General features: G+C 32.0%; 1 protein-coding gene across 1 annotated transcript in view; it reads right to left on the reverse strand.

Annotated features, from left to right (window-relative positions):
• The window catches only part of side-IV (sidestep IV transmembrane protein), a 440,483-nt gene that overhangs the window by 21,899 nt on the left and 401,238 nt on the right, over window positions 1-17,346 (reverse strand). The window contains exon 15 of the mRNA XM_075292078.1: window positions 986-1,109. Within this exon, the coding sequence (XP_075148193.1) occupies window positions 986-1,109 (124 nt within the window). The remainder of the gene's footprint in view (window positions 1-985; window positions 1,110-17,346) is intronic.

Below are 17,346 nucleotides of genomic sequence, written 5' to 3' on the forward strand. Positions count from 1 at the left end.
CGAGCTCTCACATATGGGCTCAAACAACTGCATTCTTGACCACTTAAAAAATCGATTTGGTGGGCCATTCGCTGTATGGTCCTGACTTGGCACCGAATGACTTCTTTTATTCATGTGCGTAAAAGTAAAATGAGAGGTAGATGTTTTTCGACACACACACACACAAAAATATTTTTATCTTCAATCACTAAATTAATCTATCTTCAATCACAGGAATTAAAAAAATATTTGATTCAATTAAAAAATTAAATTATCAATTTATCAAAAAATATACTTCCATAAAAAAATATACTTTAATTACAAAGAGCTGACAGTCATCGGTAAATCGACTCAATTTATGGCCTTGAAAATTACTGCAGAAGTCACTATATGCTTATCTCGGATTTTTTGGCTGTTGCAAATAAATATGCTAAATAAAAATACCTCAAAAATGTAACAAAAATTGGATAGTTAATTATAACAGACATGCTAAAAATTTAGGAGCGTATGGAAGGACAAATTTCCGCTTGGCCAAAATAGTTTCTTCTCGGACCATCCTCTTAGAATTATTAGAAAATGTATTTTTGGATATCCATTTCATTACACCCCAATATGTATAACTGAAACTTTTAGTTAAAAGTTCAACTAGCTAACATGGTAAATGTATAAGTTTTCGAAAATAGGATATTACCATGTATTTATAATAATAAAGGAAATTTAATATTGTGGTTGCCTTCATTACTCAAAATGTGGCGAAAACAAAAGACAAGAGAATATGATATTTTCCATTTATATTTTCTGTGCTTTCCATTCCTCTGAGTAAAATTTTGCAAATTTTGAAAACATCGAAAACTCGAAAAGATGAACAAATATCGAAAAGTCTACATTTTCAAATTTTTATAATAGTTGAAAGTCTTCGTTTTGAGTTTCATTACAATCCATACTTCATTTCTATCAGTCTTAGTTTTAATTTTAATGTATTCCGGTCAATGGTGGCATTACTTACCGATTGGAAAACCGCCTATATATTGCAGCCAATATTATACAGGAAATGGCAAATAGCAAAGCGCAAAATAATGTTAGTCCAGCTAGAAATGGTGATAGGGGTACAGTTAGACCATTGGAAGCACCTGTAATGATAAAGACGGGAAATGATTATTGTATATATGTACATACATATAATTTATTCTTAAACAATTTCGCTAGAAAAAAACTTTTTTTTTTTTAATGAACCCTAAACACATATGTACAACCATTTATGTACACCTTAACCTTAAAAGGAATTGTCCTTTTTCCAAAAAAAAAAACTAAATGCAGCAAATGTATCCAAGTGAAATGTATAGGAAGACTATGGCAATATATTCTACAGTTAGAGCATTACTAACATGCTTTTAAATTTTTATGGGATGGAAAAGAACAATCGTATAGAGGCTTTCATTGGCATTGCAACAAACAATTGCATAGGTATATGAGGTTATAGCAGAGACGTATGCTAAGTACAGATATAGCCGATAGAAAGAACATTGATTATTTAGGGGCAACTTTGCTATTGAAACACACACCCAGAGAAGGAATATGATGGTTAGGTTAGGTTAGATGGCAGCCCGATGTATGAGGCTCACTTAGACTATTCTGTCCATTGTGATGCCACCACTCTTATCACTGAGTGCTGCCCGATTCCATGTTAAGCTCAATGACAAGGGACCTTTTTATAGCCGAGTCCGAACGGCGTTCCACATTGCAGTGAAAACACTTCGAGCAGCTTCGAAACACTCAGAAATGCTACCAGCATTACTGAGGTGGGATAATACACCGCTGAAAAAATTTTTGGTGTTTGGTCGAAGCAGGAATCGAATCCATGTTCCACATTCGAACGGCGTTCCACATTGCAGTGAAAACACTTAGAGAAGCTTTGAAACACGCAGAAATGTCACCAGCATTACTGCGGTGGGATAATACACCGTTGAAAAACTTTTTGGTGTTCGGTCGAAGCAGGAATCGAACCCACGACGTTGTGTATACAAGGCGGGCATGCTAACCACTGCAATACGGTGGAATATGATAATCTCAAACCTGTTTCAAGAGTAAAATGTTATTTTTAGACGGGGAAGGTTAGGTTAGGTTAGATGGCAGCCCGATGTATAAGGCTCACTTAGACTACTCAGTCCATTGTGCTACCACATTGGTGAACTTATCTCTTATCACTAAGTGCTGTCCGATTCCATGTTAAGCTCAATGACAAGGGACCTCCTTTTTATAGCCGAGTCCGAACGGCGTTCCACATTGCAGTGAAACCACTTAAAGAAGCTTTGAAACCCTCAGAAATGTCACCAGCATTACTGAGGTGGGATAATCCACCACTGAAAAACTATTTGGTGTTCGGTCGAAGCAGGAATCGAAACCACGACCTTGTGTATGCAAGGCGGGCCTGCTAACCATTGCACCACGGTGGCTCCCTTAGACGGGGGATATGTAACATATTTGTCGCAACTATGTTATTTTCTCGAAAATTATGTATCTGATTGCAGCAACCATGTATAAGTTTGTTATATTGGTGTTATGAAGTTCAACTAAGTTCATGTTGCTATCGATTCTAAACCGCTCGCCTGGCCGATTTATTCCAGTGACAGTTCATTTTATTGTTTACATGCTTTATATATTTGAAAGGAAAACTACAAATGGCTATTGTTAGAGTCCTCCACATGGACAAAAAAATGTTTTTCATATGTGTAAAAATTATATGTTTGGAAGACAAATTTTTAAAAAATATTTAAAAAAATTCACGACAAACATAAATTTTCGAAACCACACACATAATGGCCGAAAAAATAGCATGCTTGCAACAAAAATGTTACATGTTCACCGTCCAAACATAGCATCTCTAGGAGGTGATCATATCCCTTCTCCGGATGAAAGAGAAAAAAAGAACAATATGAAAGTGGCAAGTTACCCAATTTGGTAATGGCTAATATGTCCACCTTGCATACAAAGGAACATGGCATCAATCCCAATTTCGACCAAACACCAAAAAGTTTTTCAGGAAAAGGAGGAATCTTGACATTGAGCTAAACATAGAATCGGTCTACACTTATTTCATAAGAGAAAAGTTTACTGCTTGTGTTATCACAATGGGCTGACTAGTCTAAGCGAGACTAATATAATCGACTGCCAATATGCCTAATCTAAGCTACCGAATTTGTTTTCTCCGACGAGAAGCCAAAGAAGTCAGTAGAAAATTTGCACCTTCGATTGACCATAAAATCTCAAGCACCGCTTATAGTAATGTTGTGACCCCTGATACTCGCTTCCCGCTCATACTTACTGTGGGGTTAAAACATATGCCGAATATTTTCAGGAAAATGTCCTTAAGACAGTACTGAAGCCCTTAGTAAACAAACATTTCGGCCGCAAACCATGGACATTCCAACAGGACTCAGCACCATCGCATTTATCAAGCGTCAATCAATAATGACTTAAAAATTAAGAACATTGCTTCATTTCTAGAGCACAATGGTCACCCAAAATCTCCAGATGTTAATCCGTTAGAGTTTTAGAGCGCCTGTGGCATTTGGAAGAGTGAGGTTGACACTAAACAATACAAAAATTTCAACCATTTCAAGGCGGCACTTCGCTGGGAATGGGCCAATATACGGCAGAGTCACTTCCTTGCAACGTTTGACGGCTTTGTCGCCATAATTCGTATCAAACGTAGCCAATGCGAACAAGTCTAAATTGTTTCTAAAATTTGATGTTATTTCGGAAATATCTTGAAATGTTTTTTTTTTTGTTTTTTAAGAAATAAGGGACTTTACTTGTGCTTTACATATTAGGCACCCTATGGCCAGTAACCGAATTTGGTGTTCTCCGCTGCAAAGCCATTCCCAATTAAGCCGCGAAAATGTCCTAAAGACAGTATTGAAGCCTTGGGAAGACAAACATTTCGGCCGCATACCGTGAGCATTTCTCACCTACTTTTTATATCGGTGACTTACTAATAGAAATATACGAAAGATTTAAAAAATTAATTATTGATTGGCCGAAAATAATGTGCAAAGAATGAAGTCTTTCATACAACATAGGGAAATCATTTTGTCATTATATTTCAAAGTTGCTATTTTAAAAGGATAATAGTCTTCAAGTTCTAAAATTGCCTATCTCTTATCTATTTTTTTGTCTACGCCTCTGATCCATCCAAAAATACCTATTACCTTCTAGTTTACGGAATTGCATTAAATTCATTCCACTACTACAACTATAGTGGATGCTATCTTGTGAATAGATATTCGCTTTTGGCATAGAAAATAACAACAGGCAGCAATGCAGCAAAAGGATTCGTATAAATTTAGTTATAAGACAAAAGCGAAGAATAAAAACAACTACACAAAAAAAGGATAACTAAAACTGAATAAACAGCAAACAAGGAGGAAAAAAAAACAAAACACAAAAAATGGATGCAGGAAACAACTTCAAGAGCAAACGAACAACAAAAGTCAATTGCATTTATGCCAAAACAAAAGGAGCGTATGTGTTTTACTGGTTCTCTTCTTCTTCCGTCTTAGTTGCAGCCCGATAGACATGGATGGGATAGTACGGTTTCGAAGGACTTTTTGGAATCCTTATTGTTGCTCTTTGACTTTGTAAAGTTGGATGTTGGTGATGTTTTTCTTACTGACGATGATGTTGCAGCAATACCGTGGCATGGCAAAACATGCGGACCTTTTTCTAACAATAACAAATACAACAAAAACAAAAAAAATCTAATGGAAAGTAAATAGTGCACAAAAAATGGGAGGGGAGGAAGGTGGGTTTACCACCAGCCATCTTGAGGAAAACTAGACGCAGCACACAGATAGAACAATAGAAAAAGTTTAGTGTTATTTAGAAGAAGTGCCAGTTGTAATTCTATTTTGAGTTCTTTTTTTCTCGGCGTTGTTCTAACAGAACGTAGTGGGAAACAATCGCAACGAGAGATAACAAATATGTGTGGAAGAGATACAGACAGTTTATGGGAAAATTGACCTATGGACTTGAGCTATTTATGCTTCGATGCATAGCCACTTTTGTTTTCAAAAGGAATATAAACAGGTAAATGCAGCCCTATGCTCAACTTCCTGTGTGGGTTGGTTCAATTAAAAAATTTAGATAAAATGATTGATACCTTAAATGTCTTCGTCTATTTAGATCTTAAAATAAGAATATATATTTTTTTTAATTTCTGAAAACTTGGTATCAACAGTTTCTTCAGTAAGCCCTTTAAAAATGTAAACGAAAACTTCCAAAGCTAATTTAATATTAGTTTTATTATTTGATTCTAGCATAAATTTTCCAAAAGGTTTACTTCTGTGACACACATAATTCTTTAGAAAAAACTTACTCATCCAAAGCTGTAGTTGAGGTGAACACACTGGTTACCAAGAGCACTTGTGCCATACTCTCAGCAATACCGCTTACTTGAGAATAATGAAATACCATCACCAGATACCACACATCAAATTTACAGGTAGGCAATATATTTGTTGTTTGTTTCCCACATACTACAATTTTTACTCATTCCATGCTTACCATTCAGCTTTTGGTAATGATGCATAGAAGTACTTTCATTATAGGATATCTCTTTGTAAGACTAAATTTCAATTTAATAGAAATTTTTACAATTTTGTACGAGGATTACGGTTGTTCATCGAGCCCAAAATAATCTACAAAAATTTGGAGAAAATTTTATCAAAAAACTACTAATAGAAATAAATTTTTGTCAAAATTTTATTTCTACAGAAAATTTTGTCAAAGTTTTGTTTCTATAGAAAATTTTGTCAAAATTTTATTTTTATAGAACATTTTCTCAAAATTTTACTTATTAAAGAAAATTTTGTCAAAATTTTAATACTTTAGACAATTTTGTCAAAATTTTATTTCTTTAGAAAATTTTGTCAAAATATTATTTCTATAGAAAATTTTGTCAAAATTTTTATTTCTACAGAACATTTTGTCAAAATTTTCTTTCTGTGAAAATATTGTCAAAATTTTGTTTGTATGAAATATTTTGTCAAAATTTTATTTCTATAGAAAATTTTATCAACATTTTGTTACTAGAAAATTTTGTCAACATTTTGTTTCCATAGACAATTTTGTCAAAATTTTATTTTTATAGAAAATTTTGTAAAAACTTTATTTCTACAGAAAATTTTGTAAAATTTTTATTTCTATATGAAATTTTGTCAAAATTTTATTTCTATAATAAATTTTTTCAAAATTTTATTTCTACAATATTTTTTTTCAAAATTTATTTCTATAATAACTTTTTTTCTTTCCAAATTTTATTTCTAAAATATTTTTTCACAATTTTATTTCTATAATAATTTTTTTTCAAAATTTTATTTCTATAGAAAATCTTGTCAAAATTTTATTTATTATTCTAAAAATTTATTTCTATTTTGTCAAAATTTTATTTTTATAGAACATTTTCTCAAAATTTTACTTATTAAAGAAAATTTAAACAACATTTTATTTCTTTAGAAAATTTTGTCAAAATTTTAATTCTTTAAACAATTTTGTCAAAATTTTATTTCTTTAGAAAATTTTGTCAAAACATTATTTCTGTAGAAAATTTTGTCAAAATTTTTATTTCTATAGAACACTTTTTAAAAATTTTATTTCTGTGAAAATATTGTCAAAATTTTATTTGTATGAAAAATTTAGCCAAAATTTTATTTCTATATAAAATTTTATCAAAATTTTGTTACTAGAAAATTTTGTCAACATTTTATTTCCATAGAAAGTTTTGTCAAAATTTTATTTTTGTAGAAAATTTTGTAAAAACTTTATTTCTATAGAAAATTTTGTAATTTTATTTTTCTATATGAAATTTTGTCAAAATTTTATTCCTATAATAAATTTTTTCAAAATTTTATTTCTACAATAATTTTTTTTCAAAATTTGTTTCTATAATAACTTCTTTTCTTTCCAAATTTTATTTCTATAATAATTTTTTTCAAAATTTTATTTCTATAGAAAATTTTGTCAAAATTTTACTTCTACAGAAAATTTTGTCAAAATTTTATTTCTAAGGAAAATTTTGTCAAAATTTTATTTCTAAGGAAAATTTTGTCAAAATTTTATTTTTATAGAAATTTTTTTTCAAAATTTTATTTCTATAGAAAAATGTGTCAAAATGTTATTTCTATTGAAATTTTGATCAAAGTTTTATTCCTATAAAAAAATTTGTCAACATTTAATTTCTATAGAAAATTTGTTGAAAATTTGTACCTTTTAGTTGGAAAATAATTTGCAAAATCTGCTGACATGTCAAGAGTGCTACCAATCTACCAAACAGTAAAAAATTTACCATTTTTGGTAGAATTCTACAAACTGTGGCAACCGAGACTAGGATACCTCAAAAATTTTGGTAATGAAAAATTTTGCGGAGTAGTGCTACCCAAAATGAAATCATAAAGTGCTTTTCCCTGGTTGGAGAAAATTTTACCAAAAAACTACCAAACAAAATTTTATTTCTATATAAAATTTTATTAAAATTTTATTTCTATAGAAAATGTTGTCAAAATTTTATTTCTATAGAAAATTTTGTCAACATTTTATTTCTATAGAAAATTTTGCCAAGATTTTATTTCTATAGAAAATTTTGTCAACATTTTATTTCTATAGAAAATGTTGTAAAAATTTTATTTCTATAGAAAAATTTTTATAGAAAATTTTGTCAACATTTTATTTCTATAGATAATGTTGTCAAAATTTTATTTCTATAGAGAATTTTGTCAAAATTTTATTTCTGTAGAAAAATTTTATTTGTATGAAAAATTTTGTCAAAATTTTATTTCTATAGAAAATTGTATCAACATTTTATTTCTATAGAAAATTTTATCAAAATTTTATTAGTATAGAAAATTTTGTCAACATTTTTAAAAATTTTATTTCTATAGAAAATTTGTCAAAATTTTATTTCTATAATAATTTTTTTTCAAAATTTTATTTCTACAATATTTTTTTCACAATTTTATTTCTATTTTTTTTTCCTATAAAAAATTTTGTCAAAATTTTATTTCTATAGAAAATTTTGTCAACATTTTATTTCTATAGAAAATTTTTCCAAAATATTATTTCTATAGAAAAATTTGTCAAAATTTTACTTCTATTGAAAGTTTTGTCAAAATTTTATTCCTATAAAACTTTTTGTCAACATTTTATTTCTATAGAAAATTTGTTGAAATTGAAAATTTGTACCTTTTAGTTGGAAAATAATTTGCAAAATCTGCTGACACGTCAAGAGTGCTACCAATCTGCCAAACAGTAAAAAATCTACCGTTTTTGGTAGAATTCTACCAACTGTGGCAACCGTGACTAGGATACCTCAAAAGTGTTAGTAATGAAAAATTTTGCGGAGTAGTGTTACCCAAAATGAAATCATAGAGTGCTTTTCCCTGCTTCAGTTAAATGCAATTAGTCCGGATGACATGGATTTCAGGTTTATACGAATACTACTCTAGCTCTACTTGTAACGAATTGAAAAATTGCCTAAATTCTCTGCAATGAAAGAAGTGAGAAATTTAATATCAAACTTATTTTGTTCTACTTTGCAAATATCTCCTTCAGGTGCATTGCACTCTATTGAAATACGTGAAGATTTTATTTGGCATTGTTTGCCATCTTCTCTATCTGTCGATATGTTCTCATATGGGCAAAGGTTGATACGAGTACCGCAGCTGCATCCACAAAGCAAAAAAACAAAAAAAAAAAGAATCACACATATAAAATTGGCTATTTTTTAATGGAAACGTGCTTCAATAAGGAAACTGCATCGATGGCATAAGATCATCATCCATAATGTGAAGACACTGGTACGTTTTTCCCATTGATTATTTAGGAAGTTGCATGAAGGATAACAAGAAAATTTCAACTATTGCTAGGGGGGTTAGTTAAATAAGGAGAGACTACGCTTTAAGGATACTGATTTTGTTTGGGAAGTTATGCCTGGAAAATTTTTGGAGAATATGTATCATTTTAAAATAATAATAAGCCTGTTGTATTGCTATGGTAGCAGAAGTTTGAAATTTATCAAAGGTATGGACAAAGTTCATGTGCAATGCTTAGTCTAAAAGTTCAAATCAACAAATTCATAAACTAATGATCTAAATTTACCCAAACGTCAACCATAAAAGAATACATTGAGACAAATTTGAAGCGACTTGGTTGAAATTAGGATGTAGTGATCCAACATAAAATCGGGCAGCACAAATTGATAAGAGAGAAGTTTACTATCTATGGTACCACAAAAATCCTAAATACTCTAAGTGAATCTAAAATAATGGACCTAGGATTTGACTATACAGCGAATAGATGCTATTTTATATGGACAGATGAGTCTGTTCTGACACTACAAGAGTAGTTGTGAATTACTCAGAATTGTTACCATTGTTAATGCATAAAACGTTCAACAACATTTTTATAATAGTTGATAGAGCTTAAACATTTGACAATCTTCATGCAAAGAAAACATGCAGAATTATAGAGGCTTCAATACTTCAATTCGAACCTGAAATCTTTTTATACCCTGCGCCACACTGTGGAACAGGGTATTATAAGTTAGTGCATATGTTTGTAACACCCAGAAGGAGACGAGATAGACATTTGGTGTCTTTGGCAATAATGCTCAGGGTGGGTCCCTGAGTCGATATAACCATGTCCGTCTGTCCGTCCGTCCGTCTGTCTGTGAACACATTTTTGTGATCAAAGTCTAGGTCGCAATTTCAGTCCAATCGCCTTCAAATTTGGCACATGTTCCTAATTTGGGTCAGAATAGGACCCTATTGATTTTGGAAGAAATCGGTTAAGATTTAGATATAGCTCCCATATATATCTTTCGCCCGATATGCACTAATATGGACCCAGCAGCCAGAGTTTTATACCGATTTGCCTGAAATTTTATACAAACATAACACTTAGTCGTATAGTCAAGTGTGCAAAATTTGATTGAAATCGGTTCAGATTTAGATATAGCTCCCATATATATCTTTCGCCCGATATGGACTAATATGATCCTAAAAGCCAGAGTTTTAGACCAATTTGGTTGAAATTTTGCACAGGGAGTAGATTTAGCATTGTAGCTATGCGTGCTAAATTTGATTGAAATCGGTTCAGATTTAGATATATCTCCCATATATAGCTTTCGCCCGATTTACACTCTTGTGACCACAGAGGCCAATTTTTAACTCCGATTTAGTTGAAATTTTGCGCAGGGAGTAGAATTAACATTGTAGCTATGCGTGCCAAATTTGGTTGAAATCTTTTCGGATTTAGATATAGCTCCCATATATATGTTTTTCTGATTTCGACAAAACTGGTCAAAATACCAACAGTTTCCTTGTAAAATCGCCACTGCTTAGTCGAAAAGTTGTAAAAATGACTATAATTTTCCTAAACTTCTAATACATATATATCGAGCGATAAATCATAAATAAACTTTTGCGAAGTTTCCTTAAAATTGCTTCAGATTTAAATGTTTCCCATATTTTTTTATTTACATTGTGTTCCACCCTAGTGCATTAGCCGACTTAAATTTTGAGTCTATAGATTTTGTAGAAGTCTATCAAATTCAGTCCAGATCTAGTAATATTAAATGTATGTATTTGGGGCAAACCTTTATATATAGCGCTAACACATTTGACGGATGTGATATGGTATCGAAAATTTGGATCTATAAAGTGGTACAGGGTATAATATAGTCGGCCCCGCCCGACTTTAGACTTTCCTTACTTGTTTTTTCATAAAAACTTGTTCAAAACTTATTTAAATTCCGAATTTTTATAAACGAAATTGTTCCAATCTGAGGACAAAAGCAAAAAAATACTGTTAACCCACATTTGGTTTTATATACCGATCTCGTATTTAATTTTTTTTAATTAGGGATCTCTGGGATGAAAACGTCGCAATTTGGGGATAAGAGCTAGATAAGTACTAGTAACGCTGGGTATTGCTTTTATACACTGATCCCATATTTTCACATTTTCTTGGGAAGAGCCAAAGAAGAATTGAATTGAACTATAAATCTTAACATAAATGTATTTTCCTCAAATTGCTAAAGATTTTCTACAATACCTCTGCATCAAACTTTGTAAATGCATACCACAAATATACGATCAACAACCAACACGAACTCAGAGGCGAATTTTCTTGTTATTTTCTATACCATATAACAGGTACAGGAATTTCTTTTAATGCCAATATTGAGTTACTACAGCACATTGTTTACTTCTCACCTTAAAATGTGTCTATTTTCTATTTGGAAGAACGTCCTTCTAAGCTATCATGTCAATACAGTTATATAATACAGTTTTTTTTTCAGCGAAAAAAATCAAAAATCTAATAAAAGAATAGGATGAACGATAAATAAAAGATCATTTACCACATACCAGACAAATCCAACAAGGACAAATGACTGGACAACACAATCATGTTATTAATAATCTCTAGAATTTATTTAAAAAATTCAACCATAAATACCTGCCACAATATCCTGCAGTTTCATATCCTTTTGCAGGACCAAGCTATTTTAGTGCAATAACTTTGTATATCCGCTACGATGAGTACAGTGTGACAATTTAAACATGAGATATTACCTAGCCAATATAAATAATAGGATATCAGAAATCCCACATTTAAATGGAAGTTAGTTAACAAGTTTATGTGGATGGTTAGGTTTAGTTAGATTAGGTGGCAGCCCGATGTATCAGGCTCACTTAGACTATTCAGTCCATTGTGATACCACATTGGTGAACTTCTCTCTTATCACTGAGTGCTGCCCGATTCCATGTTAAGCTCAATGACAAGGGACCTCCTTTTTATAGCCGAGTCCGAACGGTGTTTCACATTACAGTGAAACCACTTAGAGAAGCTTTGAAACCCTCAGAAATGTCACCAGCATTACTGAGGTGGGATAATCCACCGCTGAAAAACTTTTTGGTGTTCGGTCGAAGCAGGAATCGAACCCACGACCTTGTGTATGCAAGGCGGGCATGCTAACCATTGCACCACAGTGGCTCCCTTATGTGGATGGAGGATCACATTTGATAGTTTGTCGGAGTATATTGATTAACATATACATCCAAATTGAGTAAATCCATACAGATATATCTAAATGAGAAAACGACTGGGTAAGTTGTTGAGATGGAAACTTCTTAGCAAGAGCTTTTGTATCATACCCACAGCAATACCGTATGCTTAGGAATAATGGATTACCATCGCCAGACGGATGCATGACAATGTAGCTTTTGGTAATGCGACAGTAAAGTAATTTCCTCACTGAACATGTCCTTGAAAAAGGAAAACTAGATTTCCATTTTATAGTGATTGCTTAGTAATTTTGCATTAAATTACCTCCGAGATTAGTTGGTAATGAGAAATTTTGCTGGGTATAATCAAAGGTCAGAATTCAAAAAATTTGTTTAGGAAGTTAATTTCGAATTTATAAAATTAAAATTTGTTATTGCAATTTATCTAAATTAATTTGAGAAAACAACTGGGTAAGTTATTGAGATGGAAACTTCTTAGCAAGAGCTTTTGTATCATATCCACAGCAATACTGTATGTTTGGGAATAATGGCTTACAATCACCAGACGGATGCATCACAATGTAGCTTTTGGTAATGCGACAGTGAGGTTTTATTATTAGTTGGTAATGAGAAATTTTGCTGGGTATAATCAAAGAATTCTAACAATTTTTTAGGAAGCTAATTTCGAATTTATAAAATTAAAATTTGTAAATGCTATTTACCTAAATTAATTTAATATCTCTTGAATCAAATATTTAGCTAAATACCTGAATGTTATTGCAAATTATAAGCACATCACTGTATATGTATCCATAGATTTCTATTCTACATGCTGTTATCTTTTCATATTCTTGACAATTTGTATTAAAATAAAAATTCATGAGATTTGCACTTTTTGCGCTATAACTTCTGCTTGCCAGGGATATATGATGATAACGATGATATTTCTTCAACACTTGTTGGTTGACTGGCGGAAAGGGCATTATAGTATGTTGATAGTAATATTGCAGTAAAGTAGGAGGAAAAAGGAATACATACCAATATTGAGTTTTATTGTTTTCGCAATGAAAAAGACTAAAAGTGACAAAAAAAACCAGCTATAAATGCGATATAGATACTTGTAAAACCAGTGCTCTATATGCATATCTAGAGAATAGAAGTAGAAAAAAAATATGTAGATATACGATAAGCTAACCTTACAAAACAAATGAGCAATTCCAAAATTAAATTCGAAGAGGATTATTAGTTCTTTAAGTGCTGGGGGTTGCTTACATGATAAATTTACATGATACATCTTTGGATCTAATCAAACTGTTTTTGAGTGCATGTTTAAACGGAAATGTAGCCCATGGAAATGGAAATGTAGCCCATGCTGTTGAGAAAAATAAAAATTCGCATTTTGAAAACTTCCCCCATTTTTAATTGTCAATTACAACTGTCTAGTTGATTGCTTCGTAATTTTGTAATATTTTGTTATTCTCCATACACTGAAAAAAATATTGCCCTAATATGGAAGATTATGCAACTTAAAGTTTAGGACTCAAAATTTACGCAGTGCTAAGGACAAAATTCTTTAAAACAGTGAAATTTTTATTAAAAAAAAGTTTATAATCCTTGCTTCAAAAATTTTTTTCATTAAATTTAGTACACAAAACTTCAAATTTTGCGTCTCTCTGCTGAAGTTGTAGATCTTTGAAGTAAGGCAAATTTTCCTTAAAATAAAGAAAAACATTTTTAATTTAAAGAAATCGTCTTTAACTCCTTTTTAAATTTAAGACAAAAACGCTTCTAATATAGGCTAAGACTTATTTTAAGGATTTGCATCTTTGGTTTAAAGGTTTTTTTTTAGCATTAAGAAAACTGTTTTTACTTTGAAGTACCTGACATAATTTGGATTTTGAAATTGGAATTTGTTTACATAAATAAATTTACATAAATACCTTTATTAATATATCGCAAAAAAAAAAATAAAAAACTCGATAAATGAGATCTGTATCCAATTTTAATTTTATTAATACTAGATTTAAAGCCCGGGAGGTCCGTAAAAAATGTCCTTATTTTAAAGAAGCCGCATCTTTGGCTCGGAATCAATACCAAAATCCTTAAGGGAAGGTCAAAATCGTTGGATACAAGTAATCTGTTTTTTTTTTGTTGGAGAAAAATTCTCGATTGCCGACTATATTGGCAACATAGTGGATTGGTGTTCTTGAAAAATAAAAATGTTTCCACCTTGAAATTGGAGTTCAATAATTGCTCGATTGATTTTGGAGAAGAGAATATGAACATGTGATAAATATGACTTCTGGCCAGTTTGGAATTAATTTTTATTTACTCCATACCAAAAAAAAAAAATTGTAGGTTAATAAGCAAGCTTATTCATAGATACCAAAATCTACACAGAAAAAATACGCCTGGGTGTACTAACTTTGTCATTCCTTCGAAATATTCGTCTAAGACCCCATTAAGTCTATATATACTGGGTCGTGGTGAAATTCTGAGTTGATCTGGCGATGTCCGTACCTCTGTTGAAATCCCGCTAACTTCCGAACGAAACAAGCTATAGACTTGAAACTTGGCACAAGTAGTTCTTATCGATCGGATCATTTAGGTATAGCTCCCAGATTTGGATTGCGAGCCTCTTACAGAAACAAATTTCATCCGATCCGGTTGAAATTGGGTATGTGGTGTTTTTATATGACCTCTACCAACCGTGCTGAAATTGGTATACAGCGGTCCATAACTATATATATATAGCCCCCATATAAAGCAGTTCCCAGATTTGACCTTCGGAGTCTCTTGGAGGAGCGAATTTTATCCCACCCGGTTGATGCAAAAATCGGTCCATATCGGACCAATAATATAAACCGATTCCCAGATTTGACCTCCGGAGCCTTTTGGAGGAGCAAATTTCATACGATTTGGTTGGAATTTGGTATATGGTGTGAGTAGATGGCTTCTGACAACCGTGCAGAAATTGATCCACATCGGTCAATAATTATCTATAGTCGCCATGTAAACCGATCTCCAGATTTGGCTTTGGAAGGACAAAATTTCATCCGATCAAGTTGAAATTCGGTACAGCTTCAACAACCATGCAAAACTTAGTCCATATCGGTTCATAATTATATAAACCGAACTCCATATTTCACTTCTGGCTCTCTAAGTACCGTGCAAAAATTGGTTCATATTGGTTAGCTAAATAATTATTTATATACTCCCCTCCCCGATCAAGAACTGAATTGTAGAGGTATTTAATCTGTTGTTAATTTTCTAACATATGGGGTATATATGGACTAACTTACAATTTAGAAGACAATTTCAAGAAGCTGAAAAATACCATCTGTTATGTAAGTGTTATGACAACCAAAGTAATTCGATTTTGAATTACAGCCTTTAGTAGAAGTTTCTACGCAATATATGGTGGAGATTCTGCCTGGCCGAACTTAGGGACGTATATACTTGTTTTGCTGCTAATATTGTTACTGTCATTATTGTTAATATCTTATAAATGTTAATTTCGTTTACAGATTGGCATCGATTTTGAGTTAAAACACACAACTGACCTCGATTTAATATACTCGTATGCCATGAAGGTAAAAATTCAAGTGCTTATTTCTTATATCGTTTTCTAAATATTGTTGAATAGTGGATTTCTTTATGGGTTTTGTAAGTGATAAAACGGCTACGATATTATTTTTGAATAGGGGATTTTTTCATAATTTAAAATTAGAAAATAATTTCGATAAAACACCTACAACACTGGACGTTGAATAAATAAAAAAGTTTATCACAGGAAAATTGATAAATATTTAATTTGGATCTTCTTATTTGTTCTATCAAATACAACTAGCTCTTCTGCGTAGGAAATATTTTTCTTTTGTTGTTAAATTTTCTCCAGAAATTCCATATGGGAATGACTCACAACGTTCCATTTCATAGTAAACGCACACATATTGATCTTTTCTAAATAAGACCATAAGTGGAAGTTTCTTGGTTTCAGCGGAAGTATTAACAACAATATAGAGAGCAGCAAAAAAAAAACAACAATAACAACGATGTGGAAGAAAAACAACACACAATGTAGAATAAAAAGAAAAAAAATTTAAAAGTCAATATCCTGTTTTGCATAATGCAATTTTTATTGATAGTTTTACTTTAGCTACATCCGCCCCAAGGTGAAATTTACACAGAGTATGCAGAACAATTGCAAGTGATTTCCTCATGGATCCAGGACAAATTGTTGGATGAACATATGCACACATATTCAAATGGAAGTCTGGCGTATGGATGTTCACATATTTTCAATATAGAATTTTTTAAGTTTTTTTTTGGATTTGCTAAACTTGAACAAATTTCGTAGATGAACTAGGCAAAATTGTATGGAAATACATTAAAAATAAAACTTAATGTCACATATTTCTACCCTCCACCATAGGATGGGGGTATATTAACTTTGTCATGCCGTTTGTAAGACATCGAAGTATTGCTCTAAGACCCCATAAAGTATATATAGTCTGGGTCTTGGTGAAATTATGAGTCGATCTAAGCATGTCCGTCCGTCTGTCTGTTGAAATCACGCTAACGTCCGAACGAAACAAGTTATCGACGTGAAACTTGGCGTAAGTAGTTGTTATTGATGTAGGTCGGAGGGTATTGCAAATGGGTCATATTGGACCTCTTTTACGTATAGCCCCCATATAAACCGACCCCCAGATTTGGCTTGCGGAGCCTCTAAGAGAAGCAAATTTCATCCGATTGAAATTTGGTACGTGGTGTTAGTATATGGTCTCTAACAACCACGCAAAAATTGGTTCATATCGGCCCATAACTATATATAGTCCCCATATAAACCGATCCATAGATTTGACCACCGGAGCATCTTGGAGGAGAAAACTTCACCCGATCCGGTTGAAATTTGGCACGTGGAGTAAGTAGATGGTTGGTAACAACCATGCAAAAATTGGTGAATATCGGTCCATAATTATATAAAGCCTCCATATAAACCGATCCCCAGATTTGACCTCCAAAGCCTCTTGGCGAAGGAAAATTCATCCGATCCGGTTGAAATTTGAAACGAGGTGTAGAGGTGTAAGTATATGGTATCTAACAACCCATAATTATATATAGCCCCGATTCCCAGATTTGAACTCCGGAGCATCTTGGAGGAGCAAAATTCATCAGATCCGGTTGAAATTTGGTACGTGGAGTAAGTATATAGTATCTAACAACCATGCAGGAATTGGTCCATATTTATATGTAGCTCCATTTAAACTGATCCCCAGATTTTACCTCCGATGCCCCTTGGAAG

Source organism: Haematobia irritans, chromosome 1 (genome assembly GCF_050003625.1).
Source record: "Haematobia irritans isolate KBUSLIRL chromosome 1, ASM5000362v1, whole genome shotgun sequence".
Classification (NCBI taxonomy): Eukaryota; Metazoa; Arthropoda; class Insecta; order Diptera; family Muscidae; genus Haematobia; species Haematobia irritans.